Source organism: Salmo salar, chromosome ssa13, assembly GCF_905237065.1.
Source record: "Salmo salar chromosome ssa13, Ssal_v3.1, whole genome shotgun sequence".
Classification (NCBI taxonomy): Eukaryota; Metazoa; Chordata; class Actinopteri; order Salmoniformes; family Salmonidae; genus Salmo; species Salmo salar.
In genome coordinates this window covers 3,371,027-3,394,126 of record NC_059454.1, presented here as the reverse complement: position 1 = coordinate 3,394,126, position 23,100 = coordinate 3,371,027, and the positions used below count along the sequence as shown (strand labels likewise).

At 46.6% G+C, this 23,100-nt stretch overlaps 1 protein-coding gene across 1 annotated transcript in view; it reads right to left on the bottom strand.

Annotated features, from left to right (window-relative positions):
- Positions 1-22,458, bottom strand: part of ndnl2 (necdin-like 2) — a 35,312-nt gene extending 12,854 nt beyond the window's left edge. Inside the window, exons 1-8 of the mRNA XM_045692807.1 lie at positions 22,305-22,458; positions 21,990-22,057; positions 21,280-21,399; positions 21,136-21,199; positions 13,354-13,528; positions 10,988-11,067; positions 10,754-10,796; positions 10,547-10,609 (exon numbers count right to left, since the gene is read on the bottom strand). Of these exons, the coding sequence (XP_045548763.1) occupies positions 10,547-10,609; positions 10,754-10,796; positions 10,988-11,067; positions 13,354-13,528; positions 21,136-21,199; positions 21,280-21,399; positions 21,990-22,046 (602 nt within the window). The 5' untranslated portion in view covers positions 22,047-22,057; positions 22,305-22,458. The remainder of the gene's footprint in view (positions 1-10,546; positions 10,610-10,753; positions 10,797-10,987; positions 11,068-13,353; positions 13,529-21,135; positions 21,200-21,279; positions 21,400-21,989; positions 22,058-22,304) is intronic.
- Between the last annotated feature and the right edge of the window lie 642 nt (positions 22,459-23,100).

The window sequence follows — 23,100 nt, the reverse complement described above, 5'->3', positions numbered from 1 at the left end:
CCCTATGGTGTGGTATAGACAGGTTCTCATCTGCCCTATGGTGTGGTATAGACAGGTTCTCATCTTGCCCTATGGTGTGGTATAGACAGGTTCTCATCTGCCCTATGGTGTGGTATAGACAGGTTCTCATCTGCCCTATGGTGAGGTATAGACAGGTTCTCATCTGCCCTATGGTGTGGTATAGACAGGTTCTCATCTGCCCTATGGTGTGGTATAGACAGGTTCTCATCTGCCCTATGGTGTGGTATAGACAGGTTCTCATCTGCCCTATGGTGTGGTATAGACAGGTTCTCATCTGCCCTATGGTGTGGTATAGACAGGTTCTCATCTGCCCTATGGTGTGGTATAGACAGGTTCTCATCTGCCCTATGGTGTGGTATAGACAGGTTCTCATCTGCCCTATGGTGTGGTATAGACAGGTTCTCATCTGCCCTATGGTGTGGTATAGACAGGTTCTCATCTGCCCTATGGTGTGGTATAGACAGGTTCTCATCTGCCCTATGGTGTGGTATAGACAGGTTCTCATCTGCCCTATGGTGTGGTATAGACAGGTTCTCATCTGCCCTATGGTGTGGTATAGACAGGTTCCTATCTGCCCTATGGTGTGGTATAGACAGGTTCTCATCTGCCCTATGGTGTGGTATAGACAGGTTCTCATCTGCCCTATGGTGTGGTATAGACAGGTTCTCATCTGCCCTATGGTGTGGTATAGACAGGTTCCCATCTGCCCTATGGTGTGGTATAGACAGGTTCTCATCTGCCCTATGGTGTGGTATAGACAGGTTCTCATCTGCCCTATGGTGTGGTATAGACAGGTTCTCATCTGCCCTATGGTGTGGTATAGACAGGTTCTCATCTGCCCTATGGTGTGGTATAGACAGGTTCTCATCTGCCCTATGGTGTGGTATAGACAGGTTCTCATCTGCCCTATGGTGTGGTATAGACAGGTTCTCATCTGCCCTATGGTGTGGTATAGACAGGTTCTCATCTGCCCTATGGTGAGGTATAGACAGGTTCTCATCTGCCCTATGGTGTGGTATAGACAGGTTCTCATCTGCCCTATGGTGTGGTATAGACAGGTTCTCATCTGCCCTATGGTGTGGTATAGACAGGTTCTCATCTGCCCTATGGTGTGGTATAGACAGGTTCTCATCTGCCCTATGGTGTGGTATAGACAGGTTCTCATCTGCCCTATGGTGAGGTATAGACAGGTTCCTATCTGCCCTATGGTGTGGTATAGACAGGTTCTCATCTGCCCTATGGTGTGGTATAGACAGGTTCTCATCTGCCCTATGGTGTGGTATAGACAGGTTCCCATCTGCCCTATGGTGTGGTATAGACAGGTTCCCATCTGCCCTATGGTGTGGTATAGACAGGTTCTCATCTGCCCTATGGTGTGGTATAGACAGGTTCTCATCTGCCCTATGGTGTGGTATAGACAGGTTCTCATCTGCCCTATGGTGTGGTATAGACAGGTTCTCATCTGCCCTATGGTGTGGTATAGACAGGTTCTCATCTGCCCTATGGTGTGGTATAGACAGGTTCTCATCTGCCCTATGGTGTGGTATAGACAGGTTCTCATCTGCCCTATGGTGTGGTATAGACAGGTTCTCATCTGCCCTATGGTGTGGTATAGACAGGTTCTCATCTGCCCTATGGTGTGGTATAGACAGGTTCTCATCTGCCCTATGGTGTGGTATAGACAGGTTCTCATCTGCCCTATGGTGTGGTATAGACAGGTTCTCATCTGCCCTATGGTGTGGTATAGACAGGTTCTCATCTGCCCTATGGTGTGGTATAGACAGGTTCTCATCTGCCCTATGGTGTGGTATAGACAGGTTCTCATCTGCCCTATGGTGTGGTATAGACAGGTTCTCATCTGCCCTATGGTGTGGTATAGACAGGTTCTCATCTGCCCTATGGTGTGGTATAGACAGGTTCTCATCTGCCCTATGGTGTGGTATAGACAGGTTCCCATCTGCCCTATGGTGTGGTATAGACAGGTTCTCATCTGCCCTATGGTGTGGTATAGACAGGTTCTCATCTGCCCTATGGTGTGGTATAGACAGGTTCCCATCTGCCCTATGGTGTGGTATAGACAGGTTCTCATCTGCCCTATGGTGTGGTATAGACAGGTTCTCATCTGCCCTATGGTGTGGTATAGACAGGTTCTCATCTGCCCTATGGTGTGGTATAGACAGGTTCTCATCTGCCCTATGGTGTGGTATAGACAGGTTCTCATCTGCCCTATGGTGTGGTATAGACAGGTTCTCATCTGCCCTATGGTGTGGTATAGACAGGTTCTCATCTGCCCTATGGTGTGGTATAGACAGGTTCTCATCTGCCCTATGGTGAGGTATAGACAGGTTCTCATCTGCCCTATGGTGTGGTATAGACAGGTTCTCATCTGCCCTATGGTGTGGTATAGACAGGTTCTCATCTGCCCTATGGTGTGGTATAGACAGGTTCTCATCTGCCCTATGGTGTGGTATAGACAGGTTCTCATCTGCCCTATGGTGTGGTATAGACAGGTTCTCATCTGCCCTATGGTGTGGTATAGACAGGTTCCTATCTGCCCTATGGTGTGGTATAGACAGGTTCTCATCTGCCCTATGGTGTGGTATAGACAGGTTCTCATCTGCCCTATGGTGTGGTATAGACAGGTTCTCATCTGCCCTATGGTGTGGTATAGACAGGTTCTCATCTGCCCTATGGTGTGGTATAGACAGGTTCTCATCTGCCCTATGGTGTGGTATAGACAGGTTCTCATCTGCCCTATGGTGAGGTATAGACAGGTTCTCATCTGCCCTATGGTGTGGTATAGACAGGTTCTCATCTGCCCTATGGTGTGGTATAGACAGGTTCCCATCTGCCCTATGGTGTGGTATAGACAGGTTCTCATCTGCCCTATGGTGTGGTATAGACAGGTTCTCATCTGCCCTATGGTGTGGTATAGACAGGTTCTCATCTGCCCTATGGTGTGGTATAGACAGGTTCTCATCTGCCCTATGGTGTGGTATAGACAGGTTCTCATCTGCCCTATGGTGTGGTATAGACAGGTTCTCATCTGCCCTATGGTGTGGTATAGACAGGTTCTCATCTGCCCTATGGTGTGGTATAGACAGGTTCTCATCTGCCCTATGGTGTGGTATAGACAGGTTCTTATCTGCCCTATGGTGTGGTATAGACAGGTTCTCATCTGCCCTATGGTGTGGTATAGACAGGTTCTCATCTGCCCTATGGTGTGGTATAGACAGGTTCTCATCTGCCCTATGGTGTGGTATAGACAGGTTCTCATCTGCCCTATGGTGAGGTATAGACAGGTTCCTATCTGCCCTATGGTGTGGTATAGACAGGTTCTCATCTGCCCTATGGTGTGGTATAGACAGGTTCCCATCTGCCCTATGGTGTGGTATAGACAGGTTCCCATCTGCCCTATGGTGTGGTATAGACAGGTTCTCATCTGCCCTATGGTGTGGTATAGACAGGTTCTCATCTGCCCTATGGTGTGGTATAGACAGGTTCTCATCTGCCCTATGGTGTGGTATAGACAGGTTCTCATCTGCCCTATGGTGAGGTATAGACAGGTTCCCATCTGCCCTATGGTGTGGTATAGACAGGTTCTCATCTGCCCTATGGTGTGGTATAGACAGGTTCTCATCTGCCCTATGGTGTGGTATAGACAGGTTCTCATCTGCCCTATGGTGTGGTATAGACAGGTTCTCATCTGCCCTATGGTGTGGTATAGACAGGTTCTCATCTGCCCTATGGTGTGGTATAGACAGGTTCTCATCTGCCCTATGGTGTGGTATAGACAGGTTCTCATCTGCCCTATGGTGTGGTATAGACAGGTTCCTATCTGCCCTATGGTGTGGTATAGACAGGTTCTCATCTGCCCTATGGTGTGGTATAGACAGGTTCTCATCTGCCCTATGGTGAGGTATAGACAGGTTCCCATCTGCCCTATGGTGTGGTATAGACAGGTTCTCATCTGCCCTATGGTGTGGTATAGACAGGTTCTCATCTGCCCTATGGTGTGGTATAGACAGGTTCTCATCTGCCCTATGGTGTGGTATAGACAGGTTCTCATCTGCCCTATGGTGTGGTATAGACAGGTTCTCATCTGCCCTATGGTGAGGTATAGACAGGTTCCTATCTGCCCTATGGTGTGGTATAGACAGGTTCTCATCTGCCCTATGGTGAGGTATAGACAGGTTCCTATCTGCCCTATGGTGTGGTATAGACAGGTTCCCATCTGCCCTATGGTGTGGTATAGACAGGTTCCCATCTGCCCTATGGTGTGGTATAGACAGGTTCCTATCTGCCCTATTTTGAGGTATAGACAGGTTCTCATCTGCCCTATGGTGTGGTATAGACAGGTTCCTATCTGCCCTATTTTGAGGTATAGACAGGTTCCCATCTGCCCTATGGTGTGGTATAGACAGGTTCTCATCTGCCCTATGGTGTGGTATAGACAGGTTCTCATCTGCCCTATGGTGTGGTATAGACAGGTTCTCATCTGCCCTATGGTGTGGTATAGACAGGTTCTCATCTGCCCTATGGTGTGGTATAGACAGGTTCTCATCTGCCCTATGGTGTGGTATAGACAGGTTCTCATCTGCCCTATGGTGTGGTATAGACAGGTTCTCATCTGCCCTATGGTGTGGTATAGACAGGTTCTCATCTGCCCTATGGTGTGGTATAGACAGGTTCTCATCTGCCCTATGGTGTGGTATAGACAGGTTCTCATCTGCCCTATGGTGTGGTATAGACAGGTTCTCATCTGCCCTATGGTGTGGTATAGACAGGTTCTCATCTGCCCTATGGTGTGGTATAGACAGGTTCTCATCTGCCCTATGGTGTGGTATAGACAGGTTCTCATCTGCCCTATGGTGTGGTATAGACAGGTTCTCATCTGCCCTATGGTGTGGTATAGACAGGTTCTCATCTGCCCTATGGTGAGGTATAGACAGGTTCCCATCTGCCCTATGGTGTGGTATAGACAGGTTCTCATCTGCCCTATGGTGTGGTATAGACAGGTTCTCATCTGCCCTATGGTGTGGTATAGACAGGTTCTCATCTGCCCTATGGTGTGGTATAGACAGGTTCTCATCTGCCCTATGGTGTGGTATAGACAGGTTCTCATCTGCCCTATGGTGAGGTATAGACAGGTTCTCATCTGCCCTATGGTGTGGTATAGACAGGTTCTCATCTGCCCTATGGTGAGCTATAGACAGGTTCCTATCTGCCCTATGGTGTGGTATAGACAGGTTCTCATCTGCCCTATGGTGTGGTATAGACAGGTTCTCATCTGCCCTATGATGAGGTATAGACAGGTTCCCATCTGCCCTATGGTGTGGTATAGACAGGTTCCTATCTGCCCTATGGTGTGGTATAGACAGGTTCTCATCTGCCCTATGGTGTGGTATAGACAGGTTCTCATCTGCCCTATGGTGTGGTATAGACAGGTTCTCATCTGCCCTATGGTGTGGTATAGACAGGTTCTCATCTGCCCTATGGTGAGGTATAGACAGGTTCCTATCTGCCCTATGGTGTGGTATAGACAGGTTCTCATCTGCCCTATGGTGTGGTATAGACAGGTTCTCATCTGCCCTATGGTGTGGTATAGACAGGTTCCCATCTGCCCTATGGTGTGGTATAGACAGGTTCCCATCTGCCCTATGGTGTGGTATAGACAGGTTCTCATCTGCCCTATGGTGTGGTATAGACAGGTTCTCATCTGCCCTATGGTGTGGTATAGACAGGTTCTCATCTGCCCTATGGTGTGGTATAGACAGGTTCTCATCTGCCCTATGGTGTGGTATAGACAGGTTCTCATCTGCCCTATGGTGTGGTATAGACAGGTTCTCATCTGCCCTATGGTGTGGTATAGACAGGTTCTCATCTGCCCTATGGTGTGGTATAGACAGGTTCTCATCTGCCCTATGGTGTGGTATAGACAGGTTCTCATCTGCCCTATGGTGTGGTATAGACAGGTTCTCATCTGCCCTATGGTGTGGTATAGACAGGTTCTCATCTGCCCTATGGTGAGGTATAGACAGGTTCTCATCTGCCCTATGGTGTGGTATAGACAGGTTCCCATCTGCCCTATGGTGTGGTATAGACAGGTTCCTATCTGCCCTATGGTGTGGTATAGACAGGTTCCCATCTGCCCTATGGTGTGGTATAGACAGGTTCTCATCTGCCCTATGGTGTGGTATAGACAGGTTCTCATCTGCCCTATGATGAGGTATAGACAGGTTCCTATCTGCCCTATGGTGTGGTATAGACAGGTTCTCATCTGCCCTATGGTGAGGTATAGACAGGTTCCTATCTGCCCTATGGTGTGGTATAGACAGGTTCCCATCTGCCCTATGGTGTGGTATAGACAGGTTCCCATCTGCCCTATGGTGTGGTATAGACAGGTTCTCATCTGCCCTATGGTGTGGTATAGACAGGTTCCTATCTGCCCTATGGTGTGGTATAGACAGGTTCCCATCTGCCCTATGGTGTGGTATAGACAGGTTCTCATCTGCCCTATGGTGTGGTATAGACAGGTTCTCATCTGCCCTATGATGAGGTATAGACAGGTTCCTATCTGCCCTATGGTGTGGTATAGACAGGTTCTCATCTGCCCTATGGTGAGGTATAGACAGGTTCTCATCTGCCCTATGGTGTGGTATAGACAGGTTCCCATCTGCCCTATGGTGTGGTATAGACAGGTTCCCATCTGCCCTATGGTGTGGTATAGACAGGTTCTCATCTGCCCTATGGTGTGGTATAGACAGGTTCTCATCTGCCCTATGGTGTGGTATAGACAGGTTCTCATCTGCCCTATGGTGAGGTATAGACAGGTTCTCATCTGCCCTATGGTGTGGTATAGACAGGTTCTCATCTGCCCTATGGTGTGGTATAGACAGGTTCTCATCTGCCCTATGGTGTGGTATAGACAGGTTCTCATCTGCCCTATGGTGTGGTATAGACAGGTTCTCATCTGCCCTATGGTGTGGTATAGACAGGTTCTCATCTGCCCTATGGTGTGGTATAGACAGGTTCTCATCTGCCCTATGGTGTGGTATAGACAGGTTCTCATCTGCCCTATGGTGTGGTATAGACAGGTTCTCATCTGCCCTATGGTGTGGTATAGACAGGTTCTCATCTGCCCTATGGTGTGGTATAGACAGGTTCTCATCTGCCCTATGGTGTGGTATAGACAGGTTCTCATCTGCCCTATGGTGTGGTATAGACAGGTTCTCATCTGCCCTATGGTGTGGTATAGACAGGTTCTCATCTGCCCTATGGTGTGGTATAGACAGGTTCTCATCTGCCCTATGGTGTGGTATAGACAGGTTCTCATCTGCCCTATGGTGTGGTATAGACAGGTTCTCATCTGCCCTATGGTGTGGTATAGACAGGTTCTCATCTGCCCTATGGTGTGGTATAGACAGGTTCTCATCTGCCCTATGGTGTGGTATAGACAGGTTCTCATCTGCCCTATGGTGTGGTATAGACAGGTTCTCATCTGCCCTATGGTGTGGTATAGACAGGTTCTCATCTGCCCTATGGTGTGGTATAGACAGGTTCTCATCTGCCCTATGGTGTGGTATAGACAGGTTCTCATCTGCCCTATGGTGTGGTATAGACAGGTTCTCATCTGCCCTATGGTGTGGTATAGACAGGTTCTCATCTGCCCTATGGTGAGCTATAGACAGGTTCTCATCTGCCCTATGGTGAGGTATAGACAGGTTCTCATCTGCCCTATGGTGTGGTATAGACAGGTTCTCATCTGCCCTATGGTGTGGTATAGACAGGTTCTCATCTGCCCTATGGTGTGGTATAGACAGGTTCTCATCTGCCCTATGGTGTGGTATAGACAGGTTCTCATCTGCCCTATGGTGTGGTATAGACAGGTTCTCATCTGCCCTATGGTGTGGTATAGACAGGTTCTCATCTGCCCTATGGTGTGGTATAGACAGGTTCTCATCTTCCTAGCCTTATGGTGTGGTATAGACAGGTTCTCATCTGCCCTATGGTGTGGTATAGACAGGTTCTCATCTGCCCTATGGTGTGGTATAGACAGGTTCTCATCTGCCCTATGGTGTGGTATAGACAGGTTCTCATCTGCCCTATGGTGTGGTATAGACAGGTTCTCATCTGCCCTATGGTGTGGTATAGACAGGTTCTCATCTGCCCTATGGTGTGGTATAGACAGGTTCTCATCTGCCCTATGGTGAGGTATAGACAGGTTCTCATCTGCCCTATGGTGTGGTATAGACAGGTTCTCATCTGCCCTATGGTGAGGTATAGACAGGTTCCCATCTGCCCTATGGTGTGGTATAGACAGGTTCCCATCTGCCCTATGGTGTGGTATAGACAGGTTCTCATCTGCCCTATGGTGTGGTATAGACAGGTTCTCATCTGCCCTATGGTGTGGTATAGACAGGTTCTCATCTGCCCTATGGTGTGGTATAGACAGGTTCTCATCTGCCCTATGGTGAGGTATAGACAGGTTCTCATCTGCCCTATGGTGAGGTATAGACAGGTTCTCATCTGCCCTATGGTGAGGTATAGACAGGTTCTCATCTGCCCTATGGTGAGGTATAGACAGGTTCTCATCTGCCCTATGGTGTGGTATAGACAGGTTCTCATCTGCCCTATGGTGTGGTATAGACAGGTTCTCATCTGCCCTATGGTGTGGTATAGACAGGTTCTCATCTGCCCTATGGTGTGGTATAGACAGGTTCTCATCTGCCCTATGGTGTGGTATAGACAGGTTCTCATCTGCCCTATGGTGAGGTATAGACAGGTTCTCATCTGCCCTATGGTGTGGTATAGACAGGTTCTCATCTGCCCTATGGTGTGGTATAGACAGGTTCTCATCTGCCCTATGGTGTGGTATAGACAGGTTCTCATCTGCCCTATGGTGTGGTATAGACAGGTTCTCATCTGCCCTATGGTGTGGTATAGACAGGTTCTCATCTGCCCTATGGTGTGGTATAGACAGGTTCTCATCTGCCCTATGGTGTGGTATAGACAGGTTCTCATCTGCCCTATGGTGTGGTATAGACAGGTTCTCATCTGCCCTATGGTGTGGTATAGACAGGTTCTCATCTGCCCTATGGTGTGGTATAGACAGGTTCTCATCTGCCCTATGGTGTGGTATAGACAGGTTCTCATCTGCCCTATGGTGTGGTATAGACAGGTTCTCATCTGCCCTATGGTGTGGTATAGACAGGTTCTCATCTGCCCTATGGTGTGGTATAGACAGGTTCTCATCTGCCCTATGGTGTGGTATAGACAGGTTCTCATCTGCCCTATGGTGAGGTATAGACAGGTTCTCATCTGCCCTATGGTGAGCTATAGACAGGTTCTCATCTGCCCTATGGTGAGGTATAGACAGGTTCTCATCTGCCCTATGGTGTGGTATAGACAGGTTCTCATCTGCCCTATGGTGAGGTATAGACAGGTTCTCATCTGCCCTATGGTGAGCTATAGACAGGTTCTCATCTGCCCTATGGTGAGGTATAGACAGGTTCTCATCTGCCCTATGGTGTGGTATAGACAGGTTCTCATCTGCCCTATGGTGTGGTATAGACAGGTTCTCATCTGCCCTATGGTGTGGTATAGACAGGTTCTCATCTGCCCTATGGTGTGGTATAGACAGGTTCTCATCTGCCCTATGGTGTGGTATAGACAGGTTCTCATCTGCCCTATGGTGTGGTATAGACAGGTTCTCATCTGCCCTATGGTGTGGTATAGACAGGTTCTCATCTTCCTACTACTGCCTTATGGTGTGGTATAGACAGGTTCTCATCTGCCCTATGGTGTGGTATAGACAGGTTCTCATCTGCCCTATGGTGTGGTATAGACAGGTTCTCATCTGCCCTATGGTGTGGTATAGACAGGTTCTCATCTGCCCTATGGTGTGGTATAGACAGGTTCTCATCTGCCCTATGGTGTGGTATAGACAGGTTCTCATCTGCCCTATGGTGTGGTATAGACAGGTTCTCATCTGCCCTATGGTGAGGTATAGACAGGTTCTCATCTGCCCTATGGTGTGGTATAGACAGGTTCTCATCTGCCCTATGGTGTGGTATAGACCATCACACTCAGACGATACAACAGACCTCCTAGTTGTTTCACTGAAGGTGAACTGGTATATGAGTTCACAACTCATACATTACCATGCTATTGCCACATATCACCATGCTATTGCCATATATCACCATGCTATTTCCACATATCACCATGCTATCACCATATATCACCATGCTATCGCCATATATCACCATGCTATCGCCATATATCACCATGCTATCGCCATATATCACCATGCTATCGCCATATATCACCATGCTATCGCCATATATCACCATGCTATCGCCATATATCACCATGCTATCGCCATATATCACCATGCTATCGCCATATATCACCATGCTATCGCCACATATCACCATGCTATTGCCATATATCACCATGCTATTGCCATATATCACCATACTATTACCATATAATTACCCATTCAGGGTGGAGCGAGACTCACCTCTGACGGACAAACTCGTCAGTAACGACCTTCTTCACGTCTCCAAAGATCTCGTGTCTCTCCCTGGGAGCGGGGGGGTCAAAACAGTCAACACACAGATCATACTTCAACCTCCCTCCACGTCTGGCTAGTAGATGTCCAAGCCTCAGTAAAGGAGATCTAACCCAGTGACGGGACCGCGGAGGAACCTCGGACCATCAGACTTACCCTTGATCAACTCTCAGCTTCTTCAGTGTGTTCCACACCATACCTACAAACACAAAGCATGATGGGACATCTCAGTGAGGAGAAGGGGCATACACACGGCACTGATGTCATCAATAAGTGGGGGGGGCAGACAGAAATTGGCAAATATTGGTATTTTTTTACAAAAAATAGAGCTGTGGCCCCCCATTGGCTACACTGGTGTCAGAAGTGGGACAAAGCCAACGGGACACTCACTCTCCTTGACCACACCCCCCTTCATGAAGACGATGCTGAGGATTACGAAGAGTAGACCTGTTTTTGGATTACTGGGACTCCTGTAAACAAACAAACAAACAAACACACACACACACACACACACACACACACACACACACACACACACACACACACACACACACACACACACACACACACACACACACACACACACACACACACACACAGGTAAACATCCATATATGTAGCCTTGTACAAGAGATCTCCTGTTTCTATAGTGAGACAGCTTGGTGTGCCAGTACACACCCTGGACAGGACACTAGTCTATATCCTGTTTCTGTAGTGAGACAGCTTGATGTACCAGGACACCCCCTGGACAGGACACTAGTCTATATCCTGTTTCTGTAGTGAGACAGCTTGGTGTGCCAGTACACACCCTGGACAGGACACTAGTCTACTTCCTGTTTCTGTAGTGAGGCAGCTTGATGTACCAGGACACCCTCTGGACAGGACACTAGTCTATATCCTGTTTCTGTAGTGAGACAGCTTGGTGTGCCAGTGCACACCCTGGACAGGACACTAGTCTACTTCCTGTTTCTGTAGTGAGGCAGCTTGATGTACCAGTACACCCCCTGGACAGGACACTAGTCTACTTCCTGTTTCTGTAGTGAGGCAGCTTGATGTACCAGGACACCCCCTGGACGGACACTAGTCTATTTCCTGTTTCTATAGTGAGACAGCTTGATGTACCAGGACGCCCCCTGGTCAGGACACTAGTCTATATCCTGTTTCTGTAGTGAGACAGCTTGATGTACCAGGACACCCCCTGGACAGGACACTAGTCTATTTCCTGTTTCTATAGTGAGACAGCTTGATGTACCAGGACACCCCCTGGACAGGACACTAGTCTATATCCTGTTTCTGTAGTGAGACAGCTTGATGTACCAGGACACCCCCTGGACAGGACACTAGTCTATTTCCTGTTTCTATAGTGAGACAGCTTGATGTACCAGGACACCCCCTGGACAGGACTCCAGTCTATTTCCTGTTTCTGTAGTGAGACAGCTTGATGTACCAGGACACCCCCTGGACAGGACACTAGTCTATTTCCTGTTTCTATTAACACTTATGTACCAGCCCACTGCTGTTCGTAGTGAGACAGCTTGATGTACCAGGACACCCCCTGGACAGGACACTAGTCTATTTCCTGTTTCTATAGTGAGACAGCTTGATGTGCAGGACACCCCCTGGACAGGGGAGGTGGTTCTTCCTGAGGTCTTCATGTTAGGGAGGGAGTCTTTTCCTGGGGTCTTCCTATTGGGGAGGGAGTCTCTTCCTGTTGGGGAGGTGGTTCTTCCTGTAGGGCAGGGGGTGTCTTCCTGTTGGGGAGGGAGTCTCTTCCTGGGGTCTTCTTGCCGGGGGAGGGGGTGTCTTGCTGGGGCATACAGTGGCAGCCACTAAATGCATATAGGGGAAACAGTGGTGCAGCGGTCTAAGGCACTGCATCTCAGTGCTAGAGGCGTCACTACGGCCACCCTGGTTCGAATCCAGGCTGTATACAACCAGCTGTGATTGGGAGTCCCATAGGGCAGCGCACAATTGGCCCAGCGTCGTCCGGGTTTGGCCGGTGTAGGCCGTCATTGTAAATAAGAATTTGTTCTTAACTGACTTGCCTCGTTAAATAAAAGGTTACATTTAATCAATATTTCCCCCCACAGTGACCTCCATGTTGAGAGATTCTCCCTCTAGTCTTTCCACACAGTGACCTACATCTTGAGAGATTCTCCCTCTTGTCTTTCCACAGTGACCTCCATGTTGAGAGATTCTCCCTCTAGTCTTTCCACACAGTGACCTACACGTTGAGAGATTCTCCCTCTATTCTTTCCATACAGTGACCTCCATCTTGAGAGATTCTCCCTCTAGTCTTTCCACACAGTGACCTACACGTTGAGAGATTCTCCCTCTATTCTTTCCATACAGTGACCTCCATCTTGAGAGATTCTCCCTCTAGTCTTTCCATACAGTGACCTACACCTTGAGAGATTCTCCCTCTATTCTTTCCATACAGTGACCTCCATCTTGAGAGATTCTCCCTCTAGTCTTTCCACACAGTGACCTACATCTTGAGAGATTCTCCCTCTAGTCTTTCCACACAGTGACCTACATCTTGAGAGATTCTCCCTCTAGTCTTTCCACACAGTGACCTCCATCTTGAGAGATTCTCCCTCTAGTCTTTCCACACAGTGACCTCCATCTTGAGAGATTCTCCCTCTAGTCTTTCCACACAGTGACCTCCATCTTGAGAGATTCTCCCTCTAGTCTTTTCACACAGTGACCTACATGTTGAGAGATTCTCCCTCTAGTCTTTCCACACAGTGACCTACATGTTGAGAGATTCTCCCTCTAGCTGCTCCAGTTTGTTGATGAGGATGTAGACGTGGTTCTTAGAGTCGATCTCCACCAGCTTCAGACCAAACACTGTCTCAAACACACGTCCCACCCTCTTTATTATCTCAGGGTAGATGTTCCTGTACTCCTTCACAACATGTTTCACGATGTCTGGAGAGAGAGGGGGGAAGAGGGGGAAAGAGAGAGAGAGGAAAAGAGAGGGGGAAAGAGGGAGAGAGAGAGTGAGGTGGGGAGAATTGAGGGGAAAAGAGAGAGGGTGCGGGAAGAGAGAGAGAGAAGATCAAATCAAGCTTTATTTATACAGCACATTTCAGACATGGAATGCAACAATGTGTTTCACAGGTCAAAAACTAATAAAAACTACAAAAATAAAAACTGAAATATTCATTACACAAACACAAAAGAATAACAAAAACTGAATGACTAAAACCAGCCTCTCTGGTATTATTACTAATTGATTTCGTGTTGTCTACACTGTTACAAATGGAAAAAATATATTTATAATAACATCTTCCTTGATCACCTTCTTATTGTTATTATTATTATGATTATCATTATAAATCAGTAATGTCATTATCATTAGTAGGCTTAGACTAGAACCACCATGTCATTATCATTAGTAGACTTAGTATAGAACCACCATGTCATTATCATTAGTAGACTTAGTACAGAACCACCATGTCATTATCATTAGTAGACTTAGTACAGAACCACCATGTCATTATCATTAGTAGACTTAGTATAACACCACCATATCATTACCATTAGTAGACTTAGTATAGCAGCCTTGTATAACCTCCATGTCATTATCATTAGTAGACTTAGTATAGAACCACCATGTCATTATCATTAGTAGACTTAGTATAGCACCACCATGTCATTATCATTAGTAGACTTAGTATAGAACCACCATGTCATTATCATTAGTAGACTTAGTACAGAACCACCATGTCATTATCATTAGTAGACTTAGTACAGAACCACCATGTCATTATCATTAGTAGACTTAGTATAGCACCACCATGTCATTATCATTAGTAGACTTAGTACAGAACCACCATGTCATTATCATTAGTAGACTTAGTACAGAACCACCATGTCATTATCATTAGTAGACTTAGTATAGAACCACCATGTCATTATCATTAGACTTAGTATAGAACCACCATGTCATTATCATTAGTAGACTTAGTACAGAACCACCATGTCATTATCATTAGTAGACTTAGTACAGAACCACCATGTCATTATCATTAGTAGACTTAGTATAGCACCACCATGTCATTTTCATTAGTAGACTTAGTACAGAACCACCATGTCATTATCATTAGTAGACTTAGTATAGAACCACCATGTCATTATCATTAGTAGACTTAGTATAGCACCACCATGTCATTATCATTAGTAGACTTAGTATAGAACCACCATGTCATTATCATTAGTAGACTTAGTACAGAACCACCATGTCATTATCATTAGTAGACTTAGTATAGAACCACCATGTCATTATCATTAGTAGACTTAGTATAGAACCACCATGTCATTATCATTAGTAGACTAGGTATAGAACCACCATGTCATTATCATTAGTAGACTTAGTATAGAACCACCATGTCATTATCATTAGTAGACTTAGTATAGAACCACCATGTCATTATCATTAGTAGACTTAGTGTAGAACCACCATGTCATTATCATTAGTAGACTTAGTGTAGAACCACCATGTCATTATCATTAGTAGACTTAGTGTAGAACCACCATGTCATTATCATTAGTAGACTTAGTGTAGAACCACCATGTCATTATCATTAGTAGACTTAGTATAGAACCACCATGTCATTATCATTAGTAGACTTAGTATAGAACCACCATGTCATTATCATTAGTAGACTTAGTATAGACCCACAATGTCATTATCATTAGTAGACTTAGTATAGACCGACCATGTCATTATCATTAGTAGACTTAGTACAGAACCACCATGTCATTATCATTAGTAGACTTAGTATAGAACCACCATGTCATTATCATTAGTAGACTTAGTTTAACAGCCTTGTTTAACCTCCATGTCATTATCATTAGTAGACTTAGTACAGAACCACCATGTCATTATCATTAGTAGACTTAGTATAGACCCACCATGTCATTATCATTAGTAGACTTAGTACAGAACCACCATGTCATTATCATTAGTAGACTTAGTATAGAACCACCATGTCATTATCATTAGTAGACTTAGTGTAGAACCACCATGTCATTATCATTAGTAGACTTAGTATAGAACCACCATGTCATTATCATTAGTAGACTTAATGTAGAACCACCATGTCATTATCATTAGTAGACTTAGTGTAGAACCACCATGTCATTATCATTAGTAGACTTAGTATAGAACCACCATGTCATTATCATTAGTAGACTTAATATAGAACCACCATGTCATTATCATTAGTAGACTTAATGTAGAACCACCATGTCATTATCATTAGTAGACTTAGTACAGAACCACCATGTCATTATCATTAGTAGACTTAGTTTAACAGCCTTGTTTAACCTCCATGGATCTGTAGACCTTAGAACACATGCTGTTTAGTCTTGATATCATAACTTACATAGCCCTGTATTTCAATACTTCTATAGGCTACTGTCTCAATCAATCATTCATTAGTTCATGTCATCACACAGCACACGAGTCATTCATGATGTGAAATTCAATAAAACATTTTAGTTTTAAAAGAAAGTGACCATTGAATAATTAGCACAAACAATAAATAGGCCTAAAACGTTCCATTTTGGAAATTGCATTCACAAACAAATGAGACTAAGAACAGACTTTGCTGTAATAAAGGTATACAAAAATTTTTTAGACTCTCTGGTACTTCATTTATTTAGTGGTGTTTATATTGTTCAAAACGGTCAGATAAATGATATTGTAATCTAACAGCACCTGTTTGACACACACAACATGGACCCAGAGCCTTGGTACAGTAACATGGACCCAGAGCCTTGGTACAGCAACATGGACCCAGAGCCTTGGTACAGCAACATGGACCCAGAGCCTTGGTACAGTAACATGGACCCAGAGCCTTGGTACAGTAACATGGACCCAGAGCCTTGGTACAGTAACATGGACCCAGAGCCTTGGTACAGTAACATGGACCCAGAGCCTTGGTACAGTAACATGGACCCAGAGCCTTGGTACAGTAACATGGTCCCAGAGCCTTGGTACAGCAACATGGACCCAGAGCCTTGGTACAGTAACATGGACCCAGAGCCTTGGTACAGCAACATGGACCCAGAGCCTTGGTACAGTAACATGGACCCAGAGCTTGCTCCTGACCTTTTTCTTCATCTCCAGTATTTTATTATTTAAACATTTAGTCACATTTCAACTAGTCACATTTCAACTAGTCACATTTAGTCACATTTCAACTAGTCACATTTCAAGTCGTCACATTTAAACTTCACACCGCATGGCCGCTGCCACTCTAACCTGGTGGTCCCAGCGCGCACGACCCACGTGGAGTTCCAGGTCTCCGCCAGCCTCTGGAACTGCCGGTCTGCGGCCAACAAGGCAGAGTTCATCTCAGCCTATGCTACCCTCCAGTCCCTCGACTTCTTGGAGCTGACGGAAACATGGATTACCACAGAAAACACTGCTACTCCTACTGCTCTCTCCTCGTCTGACCACATGTTCTCGCATACCCCGAGAGCATCTGGTCAGCGGGGTGGTGGCACTGGGATCCTCATCTCTCCCAAGTGGACATTCTCTCTTTCTCCCCTGACCCATCTGTCTATCTCCTCATTTGAATTCCATGCTGTCACAATCACTAGCCCATTCAAGCTTAACATCCTTATCATTTATCGCCCTCCAGGTTCCCTTGGAGAGTTCATCAATGAGCTTGACGCCTTGATAAGTTCCTTTCCTGAGGAAGGCTCACCCCTCACAGTTCTGGGTGACTAACCTCCCTACGTCTACCTTTGACTCATTTCTCTCTGCCTCCTCCTTTCCACTCCTCTCCTCTTTTGACCTCACCCTCTCACCGTCCCCCCCTACTCACAAGGCAGGCAATACGCTTGACCTCATCTTCACTAGATGCTGTTCTTCCACTAATCTCATTGCAACTCCCCTCCAAGTCTCCGACCACTACCTTGTATCCTTTTCCCTCTCGCTCTCCTCCAACACTACTCACTCTGCCCCTACTCGGATGGTATTGCGCCGTCGCAACCTTCGCTCTCTCTCTCCTGCTACTCTCTCTTCTTCCATCCTATCATCTCTTCCCTCTGCTCAATCCTTCTCCAACCAATCTCCTGATTCTGCCTCCTCAACCCTCCCCTCCTCCCTTTCTGCATCCTTTGACTCTCTATGTCCCCTATCCTCCCGGCCAGCTCGGTCCTCCCCTACTGCTCTGTGGCTTGACGAATCATTGCGAGCTCACAGAACAGGGCTCCCTGCGGACCTGGCATCTTTTCACTCCCTCCTCTCCACATTTTCTTCCTCTGTTTCTGCTGCTAAAGCCACTTTCTACCACTCTAAATTCCAAGCATCTGCCTCTAACCCTAGGAAGCTCTTTGCCACCTTCTCCTCCCTCCTGAATCCTTCTCCCCCCCCTCCTCCCTCTCTGTGGATGACTTTGTCAACCATTTTGAAAAGAAGGTTGATGACATCCGATCCTCGTTTGTTAAGTCAAACGACACCGCTGGTCCTGCTCACATTGCCCTACCCTATGCTTTGACCTCTTTCTCCCCTCTCTCTCCAGATGAAATCTCGCGTCTTGTGACGGCCGGCCGCCCAACAACCTGCCCGCTTGACCCTATCCCCTCCTCTCTTCTCACAGGCCATTTCCGGAGACCTTCTCCCTTACCTCACCTCGCTCATCAACTCATCCTTGACCGCTGGCTATGTCCCTTCCGTCTTCAAGAGAGCGAGAGTTGCACCCCTTCTGAAAAAACCTACACTCGATCCCTCCGATGTCAACAACTACAGACCAGTATCCCTTCTTTCTTTTCTCTCCAAAACTCTTGAACGTGCCGTCCTTGGCCAGCTCTCCTGCTATCTCTCTCAGAATTACCTTCTTGATCCAAATCAGTCAGGTTTCAAGGCTGGTCATTCAACTGAGACTGCTCTTCTCTATGTCACGGAGGCTCTCTGCACTGCTAAAGCTAACTCCCTCTCCTCTGCTCTCATCCTTCTAGACCTATCTGCTGCCTTTGATACTGTGAACCATCAGATCCTCCTCTCCACCCTCTCCGAGTTGGGCATCTCCGGCGCGGCTCACTCTTGGATTGCGTCCTACCTGACAGGTCGCTCCTACCAGGTGGCGTGGCGAGAATCCGTCTCCGCACCACGTGCTCTCACCACTGGTGTCCCCCAGGGCTCAGTTCTAGGCCCTCTCCTATTCTCGCTATACACCAAGTCACTTGGCTCTGTCATATCCTCACATGGTCTCTCCTATCATTGCGACACAGACGACACACAATTAATCTTCTCCTTTCCCCCTTCTGATAACCAGGTGGCGAATCGCATCTCTGCATGTCTGGCAGACATATCAGTGTGGATGACGGATCACCACCTCAAGCTGAACCTCGGCAAGACGGAGCTGCTCTTCCTCCCGGGGAAGAACTGCCCTTTCCATGATCTCGCAATCACGGTGGACAACTCCATTGTATCCTCCTCCCAGAGTGCTAAGAGTCTCGGCGTGACCCTGGACAACACCCTGTCGTTCTCCGCTAACATCAAGGCGGTGACCCGATCCTGTAGGTTCATGCTCTACAACATTCGCAGAGTACGACCCTGCCTTACACAGGAAGCGGCGCAGGTCCTAATCCAGGCACTTGTCATCTCCCGTCTGGATTACTGCAACTCGCTGTTGGCGGGGCTCCCTGCCTGTGCCATTAAACCCCTACAACTCATCCAGAACGCCGCAGCCCGTCTGGTGTTCAACCTTCCCAAGTTCTCTCACGTCACCCCGCTCCTCCGCTCTCTCCACTGGCTTCCAGTTGAAGCTCGCATCTGCTACAAGACCATGGTGCTTGCCTACGGAGCTGTGAGGGGAACGGCACCTCCGTACCTTCAGGCTCTGATCAGTCCCTACACCCAAACGAGGGCACTGCGTTCATCCACCACTGGCCTGCTGGCCCCCCTACCTCTGCGGAAGCACAGTTCCCGCTCAGCCCAGTCAAAACTGTTCGCTGCTCTGGCACCCCAATGGTGGAACAAGCTCCCTCACGACGCCAGGACAGCGGAGTCAATCACCACCTTCCGGAGACACCTGAAACCCCACCTCTTTAAGGAATACCTAGGATAGGATAAAGTAATCCTTCTAACCCCCCCTAAAAGATATAGATGCACTATTGTAAAGTGGTTGTTCCACTGGATATCATAAGGTGAATGCACCAATTTGTAAGTCGCTCTGGATAAGAGCGTCTGCTAAATGACGTAAATGTAAAAAAATGTAAATGTAGTCACATTTAGTCACATTTCAACTAGTCACATTTAGTCACATTTCAACTAGTCACATTTAGTCACATTTCAACTAGTCACATTTAGTCACATTTCTTCTACACATCCTACCTCCCCCTCCTGAGCAAGCTAACATTCCCCCGTTTGGAGTTTGTCACGTCCTCTGCATACATTTTGCTGTCACGCGTTACGGTATGCTATATTTTTTTATTTTATTTATTTATTTCACCTTTATTTAACCAGGTAGGCAAGTTGAGAACAAGTTCTCATTTACAATTGCGACCTGGCCAAGATAAAGCAAAGCAGTTCGACAACATACAAAAACACAGAGTTACACATGGAGTAAAACAACATACAATCAATGATGCAGTAGAATAAAAAAATAAAAAAATAAGACTATATACAATGTGAGCAAATGATGTGAGATAAGGGAGGTAAAGGCAAAAAAAAATGCCATGGTGGCAAAGTAAATAAAGTATAGCAAGAAAAACACTGGAATGGTAGATTTGTAGTTTGAAGAAAGTTCAAAGATAAAATATAAATAATATGGTGCAAAGGAGCAAAATAAATAAAATAAATAAATACAGTAGGGGAAGAGGTAGTAGTTTGGGCTAAATTATAGATGGGCTATGTACAGGTGCAGTGATCTGTGAGCTGCTCTGACAGCTGGTGCTTAAAGCTAGTGAGGGAGATAAGTGTTTCCAGATTCAGAGATTTTTGTAGTTCGTTCCAGTCATTGGCAGCAGAGAACTGGAAGGAGAGACGACCAAAGGAGGAGTTGGCTTTAGGGGTGACCAGAGAGATATACCTGCTGGAGCGCGTGCTACAGGTGGGTGCTGCTATGGTGACCAGTGAGCGGAGATAAGGGGGGACTTTACCTAGCAGAGTCTTGTAGATGACCTGGAGCCAACGTGTTTGGCGACGATTATGAAGCGAAGGCCAGCCAACGAGAGCGTACAGGTCGCAGTGGTGGGTAGTATATGGGGCTTTGGTGACAAAACGGATGGCACTGTGATAGACTGCATCCAGCTTGTTGAGTAGGGTATTGGAAGCTATTTTGTAAATGACATGATATGCTATAGGTCAGGCCCTATTGGTGACATGCATGCGATGCATACATCTGTCACGTAAAGAGAGAGTTGAGGGAATGTTTTTCCTAAACAGAGAGAGAGAGAGAGAGAGAGAGAGAGAGAGAGAGAGAGAGAGAGAGAGAGAGAGAGAGAGAGAGAGAGAGAGAGAGAGATATATATATATGGGACCATGAAGGTAGCTGTAGTGATTCATCAGCTCCTACCTGCTCTGCGGATGGGGAACTTTTTCTGGTCCTTAACGAAGATGAACTGGACAACCTCAGCTGTCTAGGGAAAGAGAGAGATAGATATGAGAGAGAGATAGATATGAGAGAGAGTGTGTGTGTGTATATATGTGTGTGTATTACCTTCAGGTCGACCTGAGCAGGTGTCAGTCTGTCCAGACCCTTCTGTACCTGTGACGTACTGGGCTGGGTGAAGGACGGGTCATCCTCATCATCACCTAGCACTGCCTCCCAACGCTGGGACTAACAGAGACAAAAGACACCAGCATCATCATCAGAAAGGCATGGATTTTTTTTTTTATAGATGCTGGAGAGGGGGATGATGGAGGTATAGAGATGTAGTAGGTGTGCTGGAGAGAGGGGGTATGATGGAGGTATAGAGAGATGTAGTAGGTGTGCTGGAGAGGGGGATGATGGAGGTATAGAGATGTAGTAGGTGTGCTGGAGAGAGGGGGGATGATGGAGGTATAGAGAGAAGTAGTAGGTGTGCTGGAGAGAGGGGGGATGATGGAGGTATAGAGAGAAGTAATAGGTGTGCTGGAGAGGGGGGATGATGGAGGTATAGAGAGAAGTAATAGGTGTGCTGGAGAGAGGGGGGATGATGGAGGTATAGAGATGTAGTAGGTGTGCTGGAGAGGGGGGGATGATGGAGGTATAGAGATGTAGTAGGTGTGCTGGAGAGAGGGGGATGATGGAGGTATAGAGATGTAGTAGGTGTGCTGGAGAGAGAGGGGTGATGGAGGTATAGAGATGTAGTAGGTGTGCTGGAGAGAGGGGATGATGGAGTTATAGAGAGGTGATGGAGGTATAGAGATGTAGTAGGGGTTAATTACCCGTACTCCTTTGTTCTGGGAGCTCTGTGTGTTGGATGCTCTCTTCCTCTGAGACATCACGGCTCTGACTGGAGGAGGAGGAACAATATCAACAACACAAAGTGTAGCCCTTCATCTTTCAACTACCGTTAGCTATTAGCGTTCTGGCTGTTAGCTAGCTAGCTAGTGATAGACACAGCAAAGCCAGCAAGCTAGCTACCGAAGCAAACTGGGCAACATTAATGTAAAAAAAGATTATATCAAAAGCAATCTAAAATGTATTTAAACCGAGAAAAGTAATTAATGCTAGTAACGTTAAAGTAGCTATTCACTCACGTAAAGACTGTTTACAAAACTTCTTCCGCTTCCCAAACTCCCGCTCGCGAGACGCGTGTTGATGACGTACAATCTTCCGCCTGTTCTTCTTCTTCCAAAGATTCTCTAACTAAAGCCAGATAGACCACCACCTCTCGTTTCCAACAGGAAATGAGTCCTAGTGGGCAGGGCCTCGTCTGCATATTTTCGTTAGGAAACGCCTAGTCTGTGAAGTGCGCGTGTGCAATAACTCAATTTGCTTTTGCACTCCTTCTACAAAAGTTAGTCCACTCTGTTCATAACATATTTTAGTTTTTGGGAATAGAAAACTGTATTGAAATCAAATGTTTAATCGATAAGAAAATGTCTAGAATTTCGGCCAAAATCCATTTCGTTCTTAGATGGGAAAAAGATCTGGGTATTGATCTTGATGAGGGCCTATGGAGTGACCTATGCAGGGATGGTGTTACATCCACATTGAACTCCAGATACAGATTGATCCAGTTTAATTTCCTCCATCAGCTCTATATCACCCCATCTAGACTGCACAAGTTCAATCCTGATATCTCCTCCCTATGTTTTAGATGTGGCTCAGATGAAGGAACATTCCTCCATTCCACTTGGCAGTGTTCAAAACTACATGGTTTCTGGCAGGGGGTATGCGATACCATATCCTCAATCCACGGGGTTGCATTCCCTTTAGACCCCGAGGTCTGCCTACTGGGTAACTATACTAACACCAATCTTAGGCAAAGTCATACTATAAAGCTAACAGAAATATTGCTAGCGATTGCCAAGAAATGTATTGCCTTGAAAT